This window comes from Ips typographus, linkage group LG2, assembly GCF_016097725.1.
Source record: "Ips typographus isolate SLU linkage group LG2, UJ_Ityp_2.0, whole genome shotgun sequence".
Taxonomy (NCBI): domain Eukaryota; kingdom Metazoa; phylum Arthropoda; class Insecta; order Coleoptera; family Curculionidae; genus Ips; species Ips typographus.
The window spans coordinates 24,474,779-24,497,024 of record NC_138423.1 but is presented as its reverse complement, the minus strand read 5'-3'; the positions used below and the strand labels follow the sequence as shown (position 1 = coordinate 24,497,024).

The 22,246-nt window shown below is 31.5% G+C and overlaps 3 protein-coding genes and 1 long non-coding RNA gene across 5 annotated transcripts in view; 3 read left to right on the top strand and 1 right to left on the bottom strand.

The window, feature by feature from the left end:
• The window catches only part of LOC145724242 (lachesin-like), a 47,755-nt gene extending 32,053 nt beyond the window's left edge, over nt 1-15,702 (bottom strand). Inside the window, exons 1-3 of one of the 2 annotated variants that reach the window (XM_081972403.1) lie at nt 15,365-15,702; nt 4,559-4,843; nt 169-395 (exon numbers count right to left, since the gene is read on the bottom strand). In XM_081972403.1, the coding sequence (XP_081828529.1) occupies nt 169-395; nt 4,559-4,664 (333 nt within the window). In that variant the 5' untranslated portion in view covers nt 4,665-4,843; nt 15,365-15,702. Of the gene's footprint in view, nt 1-168; nt 396-4,558; nt 4,844-6,427; nt 6,559-15,364 lie in introns of those variants that run through there. The other variant, XM_081972404.1, reaches the window with a different exon arrangement.
• On the top strand, nt 6,880-7,907 carry LOC145725024 (uncharacterized). The gene is made up of 2 exons (XM_081973541.1): nt 6,880-7,414; nt 7,476-7,907. The coding sequence occupies exons 1-2, from the start codon at nt 7,014-7,016 to the stop codon at nt 7,483-7,485; spliced, it is 411 nt and encodes a 136-aa protein (XP_081829667.1). The 5' UTR covers nt 6,880-7,013; the 3' UTR covers nt 7,486-7,907.
• Nucleotides 9,235-10,171, top strand: LOC145724246 (uncharacterized). The gene is made up of 3 exons (XR_014176958.1): nt 9,235-9,375; nt 9,596-9,780; nt 9,886-10,171. It is a non-coding gene; the product is annotated as an uncharacterized LOC145724246 (long non-coding RNA).
• Nucleotides 15,703-19,445: 3,743 nt separating the features above from the next.
• Nucleotides 19,446-20,322, top strand: LOC145724561 (uncharacterized). The gene is made up of 3 exons (XM_081972905.1): nt 19,446-19,602; nt 19,766-19,924; nt 19,984-20,322. Exons 1-3 carry the CDS (start codon nt 19,554-19,556, stop codon nt 20,190-20,192), a joined length of 417 nt encoding a protein of 138 aa, XP_081829031.1. The 5' UTR covers nt 19,446-19,553; the 3' UTR covers nt 20,193-20,322.
• Nucleotides 20,323-22,246: the final 1,924 nt, after the last annotated feature.

The following is a 22,246-nucleotide window of genomic DNA, read 5'->3' as shown; positions in this document are numbered from 1 at the left end:
TAGTTTATTAATTAGGATGAAAACTTTTTCTTGGGGCACATACTTAGGGTTCGCTAGCTCCGATAGAGGACACTTTTCAATCATAGTTTATACGGCACTTTAAGTACTTTCCACCCTACAAGCAATTTGGACCACCCAATTGTATATGAAGACAGATAATCAACTTACCACACCATTGCTAAATTTCCTAACTACACAAGGTAAAGTGGCGGTGCCTCCAGTTTGGGCAACTACAACTGTACAATTTTCCGTAATGAATACTGTGGGTTTCCCATTGTGGTCCGTGGATTTCACCAAATTGCCAATTCCCAGCATTGCTTCCTTGCTTTTCCGGTGTTGTTCCCCGTAACTTCTTCTATGCCGAATGAATAAGGAAAGATTGAAGTCTATAGTGTCTGAAAATTATAAAATAACATCAACCAAATGTTTTTTTCGTTTTTTTTTTTTCAAATTATTTAAATTGTCAACGGACAATACTAAATTTTTATTCAAATTATTCCTAGAAACTCTCGTAATTTACGGTAGTAATCAACCTGTCAACAGAACGGTAATTCAAGCTGTCGTACCGCTCAGCGTATATTAAAATAATCTTTATTACATTTTTGCTACACATTCCGGAGTAACTTTCTAATAAAACCAGCGTCAAAACTAATTACATTTTCAGTCGACAGACTAGAAATTGTTTCGTTATGACTTTTCAAAAGCTACACAAAACAACTTTATATAAAGTTTGTTTGATTAATAAAACGGCTTTGTATTTAGATTACTTTTTAATTGATTGCAAAAGTGAATAAAGTTAAATTAGTTGCTATGTTTAGTTTGTCAAAAATATATACGTAAAAGTAGTAATTTTCTAGTACTAAACGTGTTATAAACACTAAAATAGGCTATAAAAGTAACAGATTTGACATGATGTTATTTCCTATAGTAAAATATATTACAAAAAGCACCTCATTCTTATTCAAAAAAGCATAAAAATAAATTGGCAGATTGAAAGTTTGTTTCTCCATAAATTTGAGAATTGTCGCTTTTTGAGTCGAACTCGAAACGGGTATAACATCAAATTTGATGGGATGTCGTCCCGCATTTATATGGAAGTTTTATACTAAAACGAATTCCCAATAACTGCTCCACAAACCGTTCTACATTGTTCATATTGGTGGTTTCTATAAGTATTACATAAACTACTTTATCGATGACCTATTAATTCAACAACAATTGAAGGAATCCTACAACCATAAGCAGGATGCAATTAGAAAATTACTGAATACCGTTCGCGGATATGAGGTCCTTTGTGGTTCAAAGTAAATTATGTAATTTCGAATATTGTCTGCCATAACGGAATTTGTAAACTCGTCTCTATTTAGCAGACATTAGTCTTTTTGGTAAATCTTAAAAAATATTTAAAAAAAAATGAAATAACGAAAAACTTACAAGTTCAGCTAAGCGTACTTCGGTTATTTGGAAAAATATGAAAAAAGTTAAAAGAGGAAAATTGTAGGAAATTTTACCCTTTATTAGATTGCATTAGCGCACTTTCGCCCTAAAGAACCTTCTGGCAAAGATATTTTAAAAAAACTGTGTTAATGAAGAAAAAGTACTTTAAAAGATTCTAACCAAGTTTGACCAGTTTTACGTTACACGGAGCCAAACGTCACAACCCTCACTGTCACTTTCATTGTCTCATACCTCTATGGGATTAATCCTCACACTTCTTAGGTTTAGAACAAAGCAACAGACAGCCAAACATCACAACTGTCAAAAATGCACTCATGGAACTATAAAATGCATTTCATATTAGTCACACTAATTTTATTACTACTTATGTTGCCTTGTTTTGCACCTCTATGAGATTGAGTTTGACAGTTTATGATTATTTCGAGGTAGTATGACGTAGCTATGAGCGTTACTATTGTTGCACGCGAGGTATTATGAGGCACTTTGTCAGTATTACGAAGCATTTTGAGGTATTACAAGGCATTACAAGGTATTACGAGGCATTTTGAGGTATTTTTAAGGCATTTCATACAATTTTGAGGCATTGACTGTATATTTCAAAATGTTTTGCGATATTTTCATAATTTTGAGCAAAATAAAGACTAAATAAAGGAAATTTTGCGATATTTTAAGGAATACATTGTAGTAGATCAGTAGACAATATTCATCAATTGACCGCACATGTAATTATTATGGTAAAATCTTTATTACATGATATTAAGTTGAAACAATATTCATTAGAAATTATTATAATAATTTACCAATTTTTCAATATTTAAACAATATTTTTAAGGTCACGTGACTATTTTTGATAGGTGTCAACTGGACTTTACAGTGTTGCAAGCTCTAAAATTGCATAAACAAAGTCACGCGATGTGTCTCTTACAATTTCAGCTTTTACAACTATCTAAAATAGTCTAGATTTAATTTACCAAGTTTTTAAAGTTTAAATCACATTTTAACGGTCACGTGATTAATTTTGACAGATATCAACTGGCCTTTACAGTGGTGCAAGCTCAAAAATTGAATTATCCAAGTCACGTGACGTGTATTTTGCAATTTAAGTTTTCACAACTGTCCAAATTTTCTTTATCAATTTTCCAAAGTTTAAACTGCGTTTTTAAGGTCACGTGACTGTTTTTGACAATGTCAACTGGTTTTTACAGCGTTGCAAGCTCAAAAATTGAATTATCCAAGTCACGTGACGTGTATTTTGTAATTTAAGTTTTCACAACTGTCCAAATTTTATTTATCAATTTTTCAAAGTTTAAACTGCGTTTTTAAGGTCACGTGACTGTTTTTGACAATGTCAACTGGTTTTTACAGCGTTGCAAGCTCAAAAATTGAATTATCCAAGTCACGTGACGTGTACTTTGCAATTTAAGTTTTCACAACTGTCCAAATTTTATTTATCAATTTTTCAAAGTTTAAACTGCGTTTTTAAGGTCACGTGATTGTTTTTGACAATGTCAACTGGTTTTTACAGCGTTGCAAGCTCAAAAATTGAATTGTCCAAGATTTTGCAATTTAAGTTTTCACAACTGTCCAAATTTTATTTATCAATTTTTCAAAGTTTAAACTGCGTTTTTAAGGTCACGTGACTGTTTTTGACAATGTCAACTGGTTTTTACAGCGTTGCAAGCTCAAAAATTGAATTGTCCAAGTCACGTGACGTGTATTTTGCAATTTAAGTTTTTGCAACTGTCCAAATTTTATTTATCAATTTTCCAAAGTTTAAACTGCGTTTTTAAGGTCACGTGACTGTTTTTGACAATGTCAATTTTAAGCTTTCGGCACAAGGTCAAATCAAGTGTGAAAAATTTGGAAAAACCTTTACGTTGCCATCTAACCTAACCTAAAAACTGTCACGTGACTAAAAAAAATGAATTTTAAGCTTTTGGGTCTTCAAAATTTGGAAAAGCAATCAGGTAACTTGATCAGGTAACTTGATTAATAAGATTTTTTTTTTTAATCATTAGTCTTTATGACACTTATTTCAAGGTAATATGAGGCATTTTAGGCAATAATGAAGCATTGTGAGGTATTTTAAAGGCATTTTAAGGTATTTTGTGTGCAAAAAGTCATTCCTTCATAAATGTAGTTATTTTAGTTTTACTAACTGAATCCTGATAGGGATGAGCTTAGCAGTGATATTTTTGTCACAGTTCTAACTCTACACGCTACAGTAACCCTTTAATTTTGTCATAAATGTGTAATTTCTATAACTTTAAGTAATTTACTTTTGTCTCTTTTTAAATACTGTCACTGGAATACCCTTAAATTTTAAAGAGACAACTTTTTGATTAATTTATTATTAACTGGAACATCTCTAGAGTAAAATAACTTGAACATGCTATTTGGTTTCTGATAGGAAATTGATTTGATAAAGCTCATAGATGGGCGATATTAACTACACGAAAAGTCACTTTGTGGGTGAGAATAAAACTGAAGATTATCTCCACAAACTTGCCATAATAACGACCTTTTGGCGTGCATAAAACCACCGCAATCCAAACCAATACCGTAATAAAGTTATAAGGTAATTACGCTCACCAACTTAAACTACAATTCACTTCCGGCACGAAACTAGAACGGGCGAGAAAAATTTATTCCCTCAATTTCGATCCGCAGTTCTATTATTAATGGAGTTTGGAATTTTTAGTTATTTTGAAGAGAACACTCAATCTTCCTCTTTAAGAGTAAATCTCGTGATAAATCGATGCACATTTAAACCATAGTCGGCAAAGTTGGATTTAGGCAGCAAAAATGATTTGTTTCTTCAATTTCTTCGCTTCTAAGAAAATAAATTTCCCAGTCGGAAAATAGAATTTTATGGAGGACGAAATCGCCTGCATTCGGAAATGGTTGATGCAATGCTAGAAATTGCATTACGTTATTCTTGAAATGTGAGACGCATCGCACAACTTCACCGTCATGTAACTAGGTTGAGTTCGGTTTTGATTTGTTATTTTACGTCATTCTTACTAATGTCACATTACTCATCCCTAACTTAGTTGGATAAGAGCCAAAAAGGCAACGAATCTTTATTTTAATGCCTCACCTGATATAAATGATCCATTCACAGTTTCAGCAAGATAAATGAGGAGCACAACACACGTCAAAGCGTCCCGACAATTTAATGCCATTATCACTCGAGCACAAAGCATCCTCAAGCGTCCGCCATTTTCACGAATATTTTCTGGAGGGCCGCAGGTAATAATTCATTAAGTTCATTTTGGTTAAACTAACGATTACACGCCATGTCACTGGATTTTCTTCACATTTTCCACTCGGTTTTACGTGCAATGCACTCTTGGTTTACGATGATCCATTGTGGAAAGCAATTCTGAAAATAACAGAAAAGTATTAATTGGAAAGTTAGGTGAAGATGATAGAAAATGTACTCATAACTCAGATTGTGTTCATAACTCATCAAATTTGTATACAGGGTGTCCCAACTTTATTTAGAGGCTAAGCTGCTCCGTCCGAGTATATTTCAGTAAGTTCATTATTCAGAAGAAAGCTTTCAAAATTTACTTATACAGTGTGTCCAAATTAAGCATGACCACAGTGGGAATCTTGAAAACATGGCCTTAATAAAATGACATTCGGAAAACATTCGGAATTCTTTCGGTTTTTGAGATATTTGAAACATATAATAATCTTATTTAGTTAGTAATGTGATATTTACACCTGTAAAAAGGTCTTTTTTAACGATTTTTCAAAGATATGTTGTGTTACAAAAGAGATAGGGTACTGCAGTTTTCACAGCACGCTAGATAATCCGATTATAGAATAGCTAATAGAAAGCATTATCATTGCATTTGATTTTTTCGAGATATCTATGAAAACGTAAATTTTGGAAAAACGTTCTCTACAGGAAAGACGATAAACTAAATTGAACATGTGTTTTGAGACTTTAAAGGACAGAAAATGCCCTTTAAATTGACACAAGAACCAAGTCTATATGATCAGCCGTTTTCGAGATATTTAATTTATTTCAAAGCAAACTTTGAACCATCCCCACCACTTTATATGAAGAGATAGAAAAAAAATTATAATAATAGCAAAATTGTTAAAACACCCTGTATATACCAGGTGAAGCAAAAACTTGAAACGCCTTGTATTTTCTTGGAAGTTTAGATGCCTTATTAAATACCCAAATCAGCAATGTATAACACTTTTTAAAACTAAAAATGTTTAATATGTAATGTTTGTGAAATGTCATTTTTCTTTTTCTGCATTTTATCATTATTGCATATGATACGAATAAACAAATAAATCAATTTTCACAAGAAAACTTGCAAGTCGTCTGAACTGAATTACTTTTATGGTTATTAACATAGAACAATACTAATAGCGGTGACCTAAAACATTCAAAATTGGTTTAACCTTTACATGTCATTTATTTCTTTATTAAGTCTGATATTGTGTATATTGTTCCAATAATGGTGATACTAAAAAAAAGAGTTTTCCATTGATAAATCACTTCCCATGACATGTCTACACCACATTGCTCTTCAAATTATGTATTTTATTGATGTAAATCGTTGATACGTTTCACATAATGTCATTTTTTTAAAGCATAATAATTTTCCTGAATGACTATTTCGTGTGAATTTACATTTGAAGAAATAATGTGTGCTGTGTATATTTTCTGTGTAAAAAAAAATATTTATTTGCCTTATAAAATACATAAATAAGAAATTTGAATTTGATTTACGATATAGAAATTGATATTTCTTGGAGTCTTTTTTTGCGTGAAGTACATTTTAGCCACTTCATACAAAGTTCCCAGCTCAGCATATTTTAGTCAATTTGCCCCCATTTCTGTTAAATGTTGGCTTTTCTGCAAATTCTACGTCATTGACCTCAAAACCTTCTTCAACTCAGTTTGCAAATAAGCAGATGAAATTAATGCAACACTTACTTTGCTTTGATTGGCTTGTCAGGCTTGGCACTGTAATACAATCCTTTCATGTTCTTATTCTGAAATACAGTTTTCCTGAAGGTATCAGGGCTAAATTTGTGATCAAAAAATCACCATAAACAAACCGACTGACACAAAAAGACAAAAACTGATTGACACAACACGGCTAATACGATAACAACACGAAGCTATTTTCAAAGTTGTCTAACAGAGGGCGTATCATGGCTGTCTAGCGTCATCTGTCGATTAAGGTTACGCGTTCCGAATTTACACGGAACGCGGTTCTTGAAAATAGGCTTTCAAAAATGTTATCGGCCATTTGCTCTGGTTTTCTAGCTTCAAATCTCCGTTGTTCTATGAGAATGATATTTTTTCAGTAACCGTTATATATGTATATTTACCAGTCCGAATTAATCGGTTAACCTGGCTAGGAAACGATACACATCTTATGTGTCATCTGTCAAAAATCGTGATGTCCATGGCACACTAATTCAAAATTCAAACACCTTGACTAATACTTCTAATTGCGTTGTTGTATTGTCAAATAAAGTTTCAGTGAAGCCGTAAAGCGACCTAAATCGCCGAAATGAGTGATAGTGATAAAATAAGTTGTACACCACCTGCTTTAGCAGCAATAGCGTCAAATACGCTAAATAATTTGATTCCTGGCAGGTCCCGCGAAATGTATGAACGAGCGTACAATAAATTCACCACTTTGGCCAGAGAACACCAAGCGGTCAATTTTACCGAAAATGTTGTATTGGCCTATTTTGCCCATTTAAGTAAATCATTGAAGAGTTCAACAATGTGGGCGCAATATTCCATGCTTAAAGCTGAGCTAAATATTAAAGACAGTATAAATATTCTATCTTATAAAAAGGTGCAAGCATTTTTAAAGCGAAAAAGTGAAAACTATGCAGCTAAAAAGTCTAAAACTTTCACCAAGAACCAAGTAGACACTTTTTTAACAGAAGCACCTGACAAAAGGTAAGATCCGAAACAAAAATGAATTTATGATTTTTTTAATACCTATATTCAACATTTTTAGGTTGTTTTAATATACTGCATATCAGGGGCATGTCGATGTAATGAACTGGTAAACTTGAGAATTCAAGATATTGAATACATGGAAAAATTAATTTTGGTTAAAATTCCAAACACGAAAAATTACAAGCCCAGAACATTTACAATTGTTGGAGAATTTTACATAAATATTTGTAAAAAATACTTGTCTCTTCGTCCAGATGTTATTGATACAGATCGTTTTTTCATTAAATATCAAAATGGAGTTGTAATGGGTATTCACAAAATCTCAAGTATTCCCAAGGAAATAGCGTTGTTTTTGAAATTGGCTGATGTCAAAGAATATACTGGTCACTGCCTTCGCCAAACCTCTGCAACTCTTCTTGTAGATAATGGTGGAGACATTTGCTCATTGAAAAGACACGGTGGTTGGAGGTCTACAACTGTAGCAGAAGGCTACATTGACGATTCTTTAAGCGAAATAAAAATGACACAGCAATGAAAATTCTGGATGTAAATGATTGTAATTTAATACCAATGGAGAACAATACCACAGATGATATCAGAGAACCAGTAATTTCAACAAACCCACAACAACAACCTATTTTAAATGTAGACCATGAAGTAAAGGGGCATTTATGGCAGAATTGTAAATTTGAAAATTGCTCATTTAAACTGACGGTTCATAGTTCGAATACTGACAAAGAAAATGTGTAGATTATTAGTTACATTTTTCTATTAATTGATATTTTAATTTATCTTAATTGTGTTGTGAATATAAAAACTTTGTAATGCAAGGAATAAAGCAAACAAACATGAAAAATCAGTGGTTTATTATGCCTAATGGAAAAGTTAAATTTATAAGATTGTGTTAAAATGATTGACCAAATTATGTATGCTAGTATTATCCTAACTAGCCAACAAATTGGGTTTTCCGGTCAAACACTTAGATTCATGTATTCTTGTTAATCTTGTAAATTCAGTTAAAGAAGACAGTCTTAATAATTTTAGGTTACATAATGTACAAATTACTTTCCACTGAGTTAAACCCAATTTGATGTCATTATGTTCCATTTGTATGTAGGTACAGTTATTTCCTTTATCATTGAATCTCACTTAAGTATACTTATTTGTTTCAAGCAAATTACTATCATAATAACGACATTTAAATTTGTTTATAATACATAACTGATACTTTATTCCATGCAATTAATGGATATTATAGCTCTGATTAATTATTTACGCATTTTAATTAAGCAAGGTTAAAGTTACAGTGAGACATTTAATAAAATATAAACTGCAGGTAAAAGGAATAATTTATTGCAAGCAAATTTTCAACAAAATTAATATTTTGCATGGTTTTGAATGAAAATGGATCGAAAAGCGTACGGTACTGACATCAAAGTCTTTCAGATCATCACTTTTTAGTGGAAACAATGATAATAATAATTGATATCATTATGGCCAAGTAAATTTCAATTATAACGTTGTTTCTAGATTATATTATGAGAGAAGTCATTATTTATATTGATAACCAAAATATTCCTGTTTTTTTTTTCACTTCCCTACCAAGTGTAAATTCACAATGGATCATTTTTTACAGTGATACTTATTTGACAGCCACTTCTTTATAAAATTAATTTTGAACTTTGAGCAAAATTATATTTTAGGCCATTAGTAGCTCGATAAAAGCATTACCTACACGACTTTATCAAGCCAATTTTCACTCCACGTCCTGACCGTAAACCGCAACTTTTGCCAAAGCTAAATTGGCGCCGGTTTGTGGCAAATCTCAAGAGCGTTCATGTTAAATTTAGTTTCCTACTGAAATACGTTGGTTGGAAATCCACATGATCCTAGCTTTTGTTCATTAACTGGTTCAAACATTAATAATCTTAAATGTGATCCATCGTGCAGATATACTGGTAAGCGACTGAAATTTCCTATCTTAGTGGAGTTCATTCCCCTTTTAAAGTACTTGCCAAAAAAAGAAATTTCACGTTCGATAAGGGCATACTTAATGAGACTTGGTGGCCGTTAAGATTCGACGATTTTTGGAAGCCAAAAAGCCGCGCAATTTATTTTCCTAGCCGGTATTCATAAATTTGCAGAGATTAAATTCCTTAACGCCTTTTATATTTATAGCCGGTGGTAAAATTGGTTTCTTTCAACTGACACCAGAACGGGCGATTCACAAAAACAGAAAAGATTTATTGTTTAAATGGAGAGTATCGCCACAATGAGAATTAAATCTGTTTTTCGATTGGTAAGGGCAGCATTTCCTTTTAATCCCCACCTGCCCCGGTTTAATAAATGGGGGCGAAAGTTTGGTATGTATTCCGGTTTCAACTCGTGTATACATCTTTTAATATCAATATTTTATACCACAAAGTGTTTTGTTTGTAGTATATTACCAACGTAATTCTTTGTTCTAGATTACAATATTACCAAATCCAGTTTAAAAATTGCCTGACTTTTCCTGTTGCCACCCGTTCAGTTATCTTCTGATTAATCAGACTTTTCATATCTCTACTGTTTGTGCATACAATATAAAAAATTAATAGAAACCTACAGTTTTTTTCGTATTTATAGAGTCAACAAACAATTATTCTAATAAGGTGAACCATTGTCCTAATGTGAAGCAAAACATTATTAAAATACAAGTAGATTAAAAAGTAATAAAAAAATTTTTAGCAACTCTCTTATAGCAATATAACTCCAAATGTGAATAAGTACTCTCTGTTATTTTTACGTTTACATTATTTCCATGCATAATTAAAAGAAACGCCAACAAATTCTGCATTCACGTCATATATAGGGTGTATCAAATTCGATAGTTTTACGGGGTATCTCCAAAAGTAGCTAAAAGATAGAGCAATGCGGTTTTAGCGAACCAATTCGTTTTCAAGCTCCATGGAGTGAACAGAGCCTTTTTGACGTCACGATGACGTAATTAAGTAAAACCATAATTTAACCAACTGTCAAATTACGTCATAGTTACTCAGAAACACCAAATTGGTATGGCTCCAAACTGATCCTAAAAAAAGTTACTAGAAGCTTTTAAACTGTTTGAAAGTATTACAAGATGTTCTCAAACGGTTTTTGCAGAAACATCAAAATATTCATTAAGGTTTTATGTTAAGTAGTCTAAAAATTCTACAGGGTGTCTCAAATTCAATGGTTTTAAGGGGTATCTCCAAAATGAGTAAAGATGTCTGATCCTTAAAAAAAGTCACTAGAAGCTTTCAAACTGTCTTCTGAGTCTTAAAAGTATTTCAAGAGGTTCTTAAACGGTTTTTGCAGGTCAGCAACAGTCAGCAACACTAAAATGACATTAATGGATTCTGATCCCTAAAAATGTCACCAGAAATTTGAAAACTGTTTTTAGTTGCCTAGATTCTCAAGGTTGAAAGAAAAAATGGTTAAGTTTGACACCTTCTAGCGGCCAAACGGTTTAACCTACCAACCAGTGTTGACATATCGCTGGAAAGCCCATTTAATTAGCCATCTATCGACGTATCGTCTATCCATTATGTGTCAAATAAGATAGTTATTTGCGATTGAATGAAAGAGTGTATGAAAAATGTTAAAAAACGTAAATTTGGCAAGACTGGTCACGTGATCTAGAAAACACGTGGATAAATTGGACTTTTTTGATTTTTAAATGAAAGAAAGTTAAAATAGCCTCACAAAATTACTTCACCAAAAAATGGTCAAAATGGCGAAATTGTGTGCGTGTGTCACGTGACTTTGACAGAACAGAAAATTAAAAAATTTTAGAAAAAAACAAAAATGGTACAAAAATAAAATCACGTGGCCTTGATAAATCCGAATGGAGAAAAATAATAAAAAATGGCGAAAATGTCACGTGATCTTAAATAAACCTGGTTAAGTCATATTACGGGTCAAAACGGGGTTGAACATAAAATATCAACTTTTTTTTGGGTAATTCTTAAAAAATGGGAAACCTCCAAGTTCAGCCAAGTGTTACTCGGTTAATTGGAAAAATATGAAAACAGTGTAAAAGGGGAAAGTTGTAGGGATTTTTACCTTTTACCAGTTTACGTTAGGAAATTTTTGTCTTAAAGGGCCTTCTCAAGGAGATATTTCCGAAAAACTCTTTTAACGCACAAGAAGTGCTTTAAAAGACTCTAACCAAGTTTAACGTGCAACGAGAAAGTTGTAGGAATTTCATCCTTAACCAGATTAAAAGGAAAATTTCTACGTTGTTTATCAATTTAACTCCATAGTGTATATTTTTAAAAAGATAATTTTTAGCTTATTCCAAATCTGCGTAAATATATAGAGTGTCCCATTTAAAATATGTATGTTCGGTTTATATCTTAGCAACGATGTGCTTCAGGAAAAAAAATATTTGGATTCTACGTTAAATTTTTCATGGGAAGCCATTTGTGGCTTTTCTGTGTGACTATAAAGAAAATACGAGGGGGAGTTCTAAATTGTCATATTTTTAGAATCACCCTGTAGCTGAGAAAGGAGGACAGCTGTGGAGTATGACTGCTTTATCGTTCCTTCAATTTTTGAGTGATTGTAACTTTTTTATTTGAACTCTCATAGATTTCGCAAATACGCCATTAGAAAGAAGATAAAAAATACTACAAAATGAGCCAAAACTGGCCTCTCTAACTCTTCGTGTTAACGAGATATTAAATTTCCAAAAGTAGTAAAAAAAGACACCAAATACCCCCCATTCTTGAAATTTTTTGGAAAAATGAAAAATTTTAAAGTGCTTTCTTTGTACTTATTTCACCTAATTTAAGGTCCTTTGGTATAAATATGCCCTTTGCTGTCTATTGGAATCCTCCTGCAGCAAAATAAAAAATTGCACTTTTTGCAAAAATCGCATTTTTTCAATTTTTGAGTGATTGTAACTTTTTTATTTGAACTCTTATAGATTTCGCAAATCCGCCATTAAAAAGAGGATAAAAAATACTACAAAATGAGCCAAAACTGGCCTCTCTAACTCTTCGTGTTACCGAGATATTAAATTTCCAAAAGTAGTAAAAAAAGACACCAAATACCCCCCCATTCTTGAAATTTTTTGGAAAAATGAAAAATTTTAAAGTGCTTTCTTTGTACTTATTTCACCTAATTTAAGGTCCTTTGGTATAAATATGCCCTTTGCTGTCTATTGGAATCCTCCTGGAGCAAAATAAAAAATTGCCAAAATTGCACTTTTTGCAAAAATCGCATTTTTTCAATTTTTGAGTGATTGTAACTTTTTTATTTGAACTCTTATATATTTCGCAAATCCGCCATTAGAAAGAGGATAAAAAATACTACAAAATGAGCCAAAACTGGCCTCTCTAACTCTTCGTGTTACCGAGATATTAAATTTCAAAAAGTAGTAAAAAAAGACAACAAATACCCCCCCATTCTTTAAATTTTTTGGAAAAATTAAAAATTTTAAAGTGCTTTTTTTGTACTTATTTTACCTAATTTAAGGTCCTTTGGTATAAATAGACCCTTTGCTGTCTATTGGAACCCTCATGGAGCAAAATAAAAAATTGCCAAAATTGCACTTTTTGCAAAAATCGCATTTTTTCAATTTTTGAATGATTGTAACTTTTTTATTTGAACTCTTATATATTTCGCAAATCCGCCATTAGAAAGACGATAAAAAATACTACAAAAAGAGCCAAAACTGGCTTCTCTAGCTTTTCGTGTTACCGAGATATTAAATTTCCAAAAGTAGTAAAAAAAGACACCAAATACCCCCCCATTCTTGAAATTTTTTGGAAAAATGAAAAATTTTAAAGTGCTTTCTTTGTACTTATTTCACCTAATTTAAGGTCCTTTGGTATAAATATGCCCTTTGCTGTCTATTGGAATCCTCCTGAAGCAAAATAAAAAATTGCTAAAATTGCACTTTTTGCAAAAATCGCATTTTTTCAATTTTTGAGTGATTGTAACTTTTTTATTTGAACTCTTATAGATTTCGTAAATCCGCCATTAGAAAGAGGATAAAAAATACTACAAAATGAGCCAAAACTGGCTTCTCTAGCTCGTCGTGTTACCGAGATATTAAATTTCCAAAAGTAGTAAAAAAAGACACCAAATACCCCCCCATTCTTGAAATTTTTTGGAAAAATTAAAAATTTTAAAGTGCTTTTTTTGTACTTATTTTACCTAATTTAAGGTCCTTTGGTATAAATAGACCCTTTGCTGTCTATTGGAACCCTCATGGAGCAAAATAAAAAATTGCCAAAATTGCACTTTTTGCAAAAATCGCATTTTTTCAATTTTTGAATGATTGTAACTTTTTTATTTGAACTCTTATAGATTTCGTAAATCCGCCATTAGAAAGAGGATAAAAAATACTACAAAATGAGCCAAAACTGGCTTCTCTAGCTCTTCGTGTTACCGAGATATTAAATTTCCAAAAGTAGTAAAAAAAGACACCAAATACCCCCCCATTCTTGAAATTTTTTGGAAAAGTGAAAAATTTTAAAGTGCTTTTTTTGTACTTATTTCACCTAATTTAAGGTCCTTTGGTATAAATATGCCCTTTGCTGTCTATTGGAATCCTCCTGGAGCAAAATAAAAAATTGCTAAAATTGCACTTTTTGCAAAAATCGCATTTTTTCAATTTTTGAGTGATTGTAACTTTTTTATTTGAACTCTTATAGATTTCGCAAATCCGCCATTAGAAAGAGGATAAAAAATACTACAAAATGAGCCAAAACTGGCCTCTCTAACTCTTCGTGTTACCGAGATATTAAATTTCAAAAAGTAGTAAAAAAAGACAACAAATACCCCCCCCATTCTTTAAATTTTTTGGAAAAATAAAAAATTTTAAAGTGCTTTTTTTTGTACTTATTTTACCTAATTTAAGGTCCTTTGGTATAAATAGACCCTTTGCTGTCTATTGGAACCCTCATGGAGCAAAATAAAAAATTGCCAAAATTGCACTTTTTGCAAAAATCGCATTTTTTCAATTTTTGAATGATTGTAACTTTTTTATTTGAACTCTTATAGATTCCGCAAATCCGCCATTAGAAAGAGGATAAAAAATACTACAAAATGAGCCAAAACTGGCCTCTCTAGCTCTTCGTGTTACCGAGATATTAAATTTCAAAAAGTAGTAAACAAAGACACCAAATACCCCCCCATTCTTTCAATTTTTTGGAAAAATGATATACATAGTGTATATTTTTAAAAAGATAATTTTTAGCTTATTCCAAATCTGCGTAAATACATAGAGTCCCATTTAAAATATGTATGTTCGGTTTATATCTTAGCAACGATGTGCTTCGGAAAAAAAAATATTTGGATTCTACGTTAAATTTTTCATGGGAAACTATTTGTGGCTTTTCTGTGTGACTAATGATAAAGAAAATACGAAGGGGAGTTCTAAATTGTCATATTTTTAGAATCACCCTGTAGCTGAGAAAGGAGGACAGCTGTGGAGTATGACTGCTTTATCGTTCCTTTCACAAAAATCGAGCACAGGCGATTGCGAAAACTCGACCTGCTCTTTTTGGGTAAAACCATCGAATTTGAGTCACCCTGTACATATAGATACTTAGTAGATTTTTTTTGGTAATATGAATAGATTTTAAAAACGGTTGTAATTGTGACACCCTGTATCTCAATTCGTGTTATTTTGCGCGCACCTCTTATTTAACTTTGCAAACAAATTGTTGTAGGAATTGTCTCATAGAACGGAAGTATGTATGTATGTAGGAATATTTTTTTTAAATTTTTATGAGATTTTATTCATACTAGATTAATTTTTTAATAATCAACGTTGTGACAGAGTACTAAATTTTGTTTATTACATCAGAAACAAACATCAAAAATTCTAATTAATGTTGTACCATTATGTAACCTCCTTAATACACTTTCTTGTATTAGAAATTTTTTTTTGAAAGAAAAAATTGAGAAACCTACCAAATAACACTGAATCAACTTATCCAAAAACAGTCACAGTAAATAATCCAACAGGTTATGACAGACAAAATGCCGGACACAAATCACTCGAACTGAAAAGTTTTCCCCCGAGATTGGATCCAGAAACTCCCGGAGTTCAATGGCACTTAACGTATTTGTAAACTTCGCGGCGTTATAAACCACACTGAAGTTTCCTTTTGGCAGAACGACGTTCCGTGAGCTTTCAAAGCTCATGCGCGCATAAAGCTCTTGCCGCATTTCATTGCGTATTTAAAATTCGCAGATTATTTGCAGAAAATTTAGCTGCAGACAAACAATAGAAACATATTAACCGGAGTTTAAAGTGGATTTTGTAGGAATACACGCTTCCGCAATCATCGGCTGGATATTTCATGAGAGCCGGTTTTCGGGGTCTCAAATCCAGTTAGTTAAACCTGCAAATTACTAAAATTGTTCAGTTTGAAGTACTGTACCGCAATTCAAAATGTATTAAATAAGTGAAAATTTTATTTTGTTTCAATTGAATGTGAAAAATATGCAACGCAATTTTAGTACAGTTTTAGTGTTGTAATGGATTCTTTTACACAAAATACTTGGACACTTTGAGTTCTCTGTCCACAAAATCGAAAAAGTCTTATCAAAGTAAATTTTCAATGTGGTTCAACTGGTGCAAGTAAAATAAGAAAAATTTAAAAATATAATACTATAAATCTTAAAAAAAATTTTTGTTCTTACTTAAGAAAATATTGGTTTCCAGGCTCATTCGGTATGTTTAAATAATTATTTTGCTACAAAGTAGTCAATAACATTTTTCTTAAAGGCTTATCGTAAGTTACAATTTATTTCTTTTTAATTGACTGTTTTGTTTGTGTAATACAACTGGGTGATTAATTCAAATGCTAAAACAGTTTTATTTTCAAATATGCAAAATGCTGAAATTAATTTATTAAATTAAATTTAAATCGCATTTTTTATATCTCATTATAGATATTAAAATGAAAAATTTTAAAGTGCTTGTTACCGTATTGTTTAAAGTAGTAAAAAAAGACACCAAATACCCCCCCCCTCATTCTTTAAATTTTTTGGAAAAATGAAAAATTTTAAAGTGCTTTTTTCGTACTTATTTTACCTAATTTAAGGTCCTTTGGTATAAATATGCCCTTTGCTGTCTATTGGAACCCTCCTGGAGCAAAATAAAAAATTACCAAAATTGCACTTTTTGCAAAAATCGCATTTTTTCAATTTTTGAGTGATTGTAACTTTTTTATTTGAACTCTTATAGATTTCGCAAATCCGCCATTAGAAAGAGGATAAAAAATACTACAAAATGAGCCAAAACTGGCCTCTCTAGCTCTTCGTGTTACCGAGATATTAAATTTCAAAAAGTAGTAAAAAAAAACACCAAATACCCCCCCATTCTTTCAATTTTTTGGAAAAATGAAAAATTTTAAAGTGCTTCTTTGTACTTATTTCACCTAATTTAAGGTCCTTTGGTATAAATATGCCCTTTGCTGTCTATTGGAATCCTCCTGGAGCAAAATAAAAAATTGCCAAAATTGCACTTTTTGCAAAAATCGCATTTTTTCAATTTTTTTGTGATTGTAACTTTTTTATTTGAACTCTTATAGATTTCGCATATCCGCCATTAGAAAGAGGATAAAAAATACTACAAAATGAGCCAAAACTGGCTTCTCCAGCTCTTCGTGTTACCGAGATATTAAATTTCAAAAAGTAGTAAAAAAAGACACCAAATACCCCCCCATTCTTTCAATTTTTTGGAAAAATGAAAAATTTTAAAGTGCTTTTTTCGTACTTATTTTACCTAATTTAAGGTCCTTTGGTATAAATATGCCCTTCACTGTGTATTGGAATCCTCCTGGAGCAAAATAAAAAATTGCCAAAATTGCACTTTTTGCAAAAATCGCATTTTTTGAATTTTTGAGTGATTGTAACTTTTTTATTTGAACTCTTATAGATTTCGCAAATCCGCCATTAGAAAGAGGATAAAAAATACTACAAAATGAGCCAAAACTGGCCTCTCTAGCTCTTCGTGTTACCGAGATATTAAATTTCAAAAAGTAGTAAAAAAAGACACCAAATAACCCCCCAATCTTTCAATTTTTTGGAAAAATGAAAAATTTTAAAGTGCTTTCTTTGTACTTATTTCACCTAATGTAAGGTCCTTTGGTATAAATATGCCCTTTGCTGTCTATTGGAATCCTCCTGGAGCAAAATAAAAAATTGCCAAAATTGCACTTTTTGCAAAAATCGCATTTTTTCAATTTTTGAGCGATTGTAACTTTTTTATTTGAACTCTTATAGATTTCGCAAATCCGCCATTAGAACGAGGATAAAAAATACTACAAAATGAGCCAAAACTGGCCTCTCTAGCTCTTCGTGTTACCGAGATATTAAATTTCAAAAAGTAGTAAAAAAAGACACCAAATACCCCCCCATTCTTTCAATTTTTTGGAAAAATGAAAAATTGAGAAAAAAAGTGCTTTTTTCGAGGCTTTTTTTGTACTTATTTTACCTAATTTAAGGTCCTTTGGTATAAATATGCCCTTTGCTGTCTATTGGAACCCTCCTGGATTATAATAACATGCAAACTTGATTAGTATAAACAATCATTGATTTGTCACAAATCAGAATCAAACCTAGCTTAAGCTGTTCATAAACACATGATAAGATAGGAAAACCCTAAACTGTTTACTAATGACTTCTAACTTGAGGTAATCCCATAACCTTTTAGATGATTATCACTTGTATATCAGTAAAATTTACTGCAGTGTGATGGAACAATTCATTTATTGCTTTATTACTCAATAATCCCAAAATAAAATATTGTCCATAGACTTGAAAATAGGATTTAGGTTCTTCGAAACAAGAAAAATAATTATTAGTCGTTTAAAAGGAATTAGTATGACGTTGATTAATAACGACTTATTTATAGTTATTATCATTTTATCTGATGGTATGTTTTTCCCCAAAAATAGATTTTTTGGAAACAAAAAAGGAATTTTGTAGCATTTGCTTTACTATTATAAAATATAGTTCAGTGAACTTATTTGGTTTTTAGCACCAACAATTGACAGGTTTAAAGCACAAGCTGCAACTGTTCCCAATGCAATTTTGATTTCTTAATTGTTTAAAAAAACAGATATTCAGAAGCTAAATCTGTGGCAAATCGTATTAGACTTTAACTTTTAAAATTGACTATTTTACAATAGTTTGGTAGTTTGATAGCAGCCGAATTTGATTAGTTGATTTGCAAAAAAAATGGTTTGTGGAAATTGTGTAACATTGTCATTATCTGACAGTTTTTGTACCCAGTTTGGAGTTTGTTTCGTGGCATTATATTTTTTTAACAAATTTTAGATGCTAATGATACTTATTTAAACCGTAACTGGTTTGTCAAAAGGATAGTTTATGTCAGTGCCTTGATCACAAAGTAAAAATAGCAGAAAAATACTATAATAAAAAACAGTAATTTGTCATTTTGAACTAATGGTAATATTCATCAGTTTCAACGACAGTGGCTTTTTATTATCGGGGGTAATATCCCTAGTGCATTTAATTTGCCCCGAAAAAATTAGATGCACGAGGGATATTTGGTAGGATTATTTCCTGAGTTAAATAAAAAACAATAAGAACAATAACTTTCAAGCTAGAAAGGGTAATACTATTCTTTATGTTGCTGTGAGGAGTGTGAAATTTGTTCGAATTTTTTTCCGGAAAAACTGCTGACAGCTAAGTTGACAGTTGTTAAGTGATTTTTCCACTTAAAATTTACATTTGTTATACTAATTCTTAATAGCGATTGATCAAAATTGATAGGAAGGAAATAATCATATTTAAATATCTGAAAATTCATCATTTTTTCCAATGAAAGTAAAGTAAAAGCAGTAAAATTCTCTTAGTCAACTGCAATACGTAAGTAAGGCAAACAAGTCCAAAACATTTCCTACACTGAGTAAACTTCCTTAGAACTGCTGGAATTAGTCATCATGTGTAGTCAAAAGATTTTTTGACAGTAGTCGTAAATTATTACATATTATCAGATACTGTAAGTGCATACAATACGTTATAAATGTATATAAAACATCTTTTCTCTTACGTTCAGTATCTCATTTGAACGTGAACTTAAAAAGTCAATTGTCTTTTACTTATTGAATAACGCGTTAAGAAAATGAAGCAAATTTTGTGTGTTTTGGTTTTAAGTGTCACAGTTTTCTCAGGTAAGTCTTTATTTTTAGAATCTACTGATTTGAGTAAAATTTCTTAAGAACTGCTCTTTTGTCTGTATTACTTAACTTTTTTTGAAATTTCATTTAATTAGGGTTAAAAAAGTCAAACTAATTTTTCTTCTTTTTTAACTCTTTTTTTGTCTTTTTTTTACAGGAATAACAATGGCTCAACCTAGATTATGCTGGGATTGCTTCAACAACTCAACTTGCAATGATCCTTTAAACATTACAAGTGCCACTATAATAGATTGTGGATCTTATATGGGGTTTGAAAATCGTACTTGTGTAACTGTACGAGGCAACAATAGTCTATGTAAGTACAAATGTATTTAAAATCAACGAATACTAAAATCCTGTTTTTTCTTTTTGTAGTTGAAGGAATAACTACATTTAGGACCTGCGCCAAACCAATAGTACAGGGGCAAGCAATTTGTTCGACTTACCACGAAACATCGATTCCAGCATTTCAAAGTGGAGTTACTTGCCAAACTTGCGATACTGATTTGTGTAACGGATCTGGTGTCATAACGGGGATTGTGGCGATTATAGTGTTTTGTTTTAGCACTATTTTAGTTCTGTAAATTTTATTAATGTGATTTAATTGACATTTAAAAAAATTAATTTATTAATTTTACTAGACAGTTTGTAAGAAAGTTGGTTTTGGCATCTGTGATTCTGTTTTGATGAAAGAGTTTTCATGACTAAAAATTACTTCCAGTCGTATTTTTTTTCAAATTTTTGAGGTTAGGTATCACCAATGGAATCTCGAAAACTATAAGAGATACAAAAAAGTTTAAATTGGAGCAACGTTGCGCAATTTAAAATTGAACCAAATGCCGTTTTAAAAATTTTCCAAGTACTTCCGAAGATATCTGAAAAAAACTGAAACTTGATTTTTTGTTTTTATTTATTTCTAACCTTATTTGCAGAGATATCCCAAAACCGAAAAAACCTTTTCATTGCCACTTTTTATCAGCTATACCCGACGTTTCGTCTGTCGGCAGTCATCATCAAGTTTCTTTTTTGTTATGGACGCCATATTCAATTTTTACACGACCAAATACAGCATTTTATTCTAAATTCAGTGATGTAAGACAACAACTTATGATTTGCTTTATAATTGATAAATTAATTCAATAACAATTAATTTTGCCTTAGCTGGCTTTGAATACCGTCAAAACTGTCCTAATTTTAAAGTCAATGACAAAATGGCGGCAGTTACAGCAAAACGGACACCAGATTCATGTTCTCCATGCCAAAATTAGTTTTGACACGTCTAAATCCAATATGGCAGCGATCAGTATAGTAGGCCAAGAAAACACTGCATTTGAAGAAAATGTCGGTGCATTTTTCCAAAAAGGAATTGATTATTTGAAACATTCCATAGACATATCATATGGTTGTAGGTAGCTAATGAATGGAGCTATCACGTGACGTTGAGCGCGCACTGTTAAGTTGTCCCGTTTGGCCGCTAGAGGGCGTCAAATATGATTACCTTTTTACGGATATTTTGCTAAATCTCTCAAAAACGGTTTGAGTGAGCAGTGTGAAGAGACGCTATTTTTATTAAATATAACATTTTTCCGTACAACTCACCGGTTGACTTTAAAAAATAAAAAAAAACAGATTTTTTTACGTTTTTATAGGGAGTACCCCATAATTGGAAAATGTTTGAATTTTAAAAATCATCTTCAACTGCCTTTATAATAAAAGCTTGTTTCTGTTTCCTGTTCTACAAAAAACTTGTATTTGACTACACTCTGTATACTAGAGTAGAGATATTCCAAAAATCAAACTAAACTGGAATGACGTCATTTCAAAAGTTTTGGCTTAATTTGACTATTGTTGCGTTGGTAATAATGAGCGAAGTTGCCAAGTTTATGTGTCTAGCTGCCTGCAGATCATTAGAGGTGTTTCTGTAATTTTGATTATACAGGGTGGTCCAGTTTTTAATGTCAATAATTCACCAATGGATAACCAATCAAAAAATAAGTTGACATGCATTATGTCATTTTCCTGAAGAACGCTTCCTAAGGAAGACACAAACCTCCAATGTTATATATTAGCTTGTCTGTAATTTTATTCAAAATTGACAAAAATGTCTACTTGGGTTATTGTGTTTTTTACTTTAAAATGGTTCAAAAGTATTCAAATATGGTCATCTGTGAGGTTTACGAGTTAATTTTTGACACTAAATATTCAATAGTCAAAAAACAGGATTTTTGGACTAATGTTTCCTGGCGTTCAATTTTTTTACTACGTAGGTACTTGATTTTCCAAGCTGAAAGCAGTTTTAAAGCCCTAAAAATAGTCCAGAATTCTAAGAAAATAAAAAGCAAAGTAAGAAAACTTGAAAAGATAGTCTTCAAGTCAACTTTCATGAATCTCATGTCAATATATTCTGTATTTAAGACTATTTTCAAGACTAAAATATTGAAATGTATTTTCAAATTATGAAAACTTGCTTTAAGTGCAAATTTTAAGCTTTTTATGTCACTTTTCATTGGTACAGAGTCACTTTTTAGTGTACAAGTCAATTTTCAAGGTTGAAATCTGTAAATTTGTAGTCAAAAATTCTAGATAAATTAGTTTTTCATGGCTACAAGTCAATTTTCACTACTAAAGTTTTTCAACT

Excerpts from the sequence above, each read along its gene's own strand:
- LOC145724561 (XM_081972905.1), top strand. The coding sequence starts at position 19,554 with ATGAAGCAAATTTTGTGTGTTTTGGTTTTAAGTGTCACAGTTTTCTCA. Across the intron at positions 19,603-19,765 it reads AAGTGTCACAGTTTTCTCAG|GAATAACAATGGCTCAACCT; the intron begins GTAAGTCTTTAT and ends TTTTTTTTACAG. Across the intron at positions 19,925-19,983 it reads ACGAGGCAACAATAGTCTAT|TTGAAGGAATAACTACATTT; the intron begins GTAAGTACAAAT and ends TTCTTTTTGTAG.
- LOC145725024 (XM_081973541.1), top strand. The coding sequence starts at position 7,014 with ATGAGTGATAGTGATAAAATAAGTTGTACACCACCTGCTTTAGCAGCA.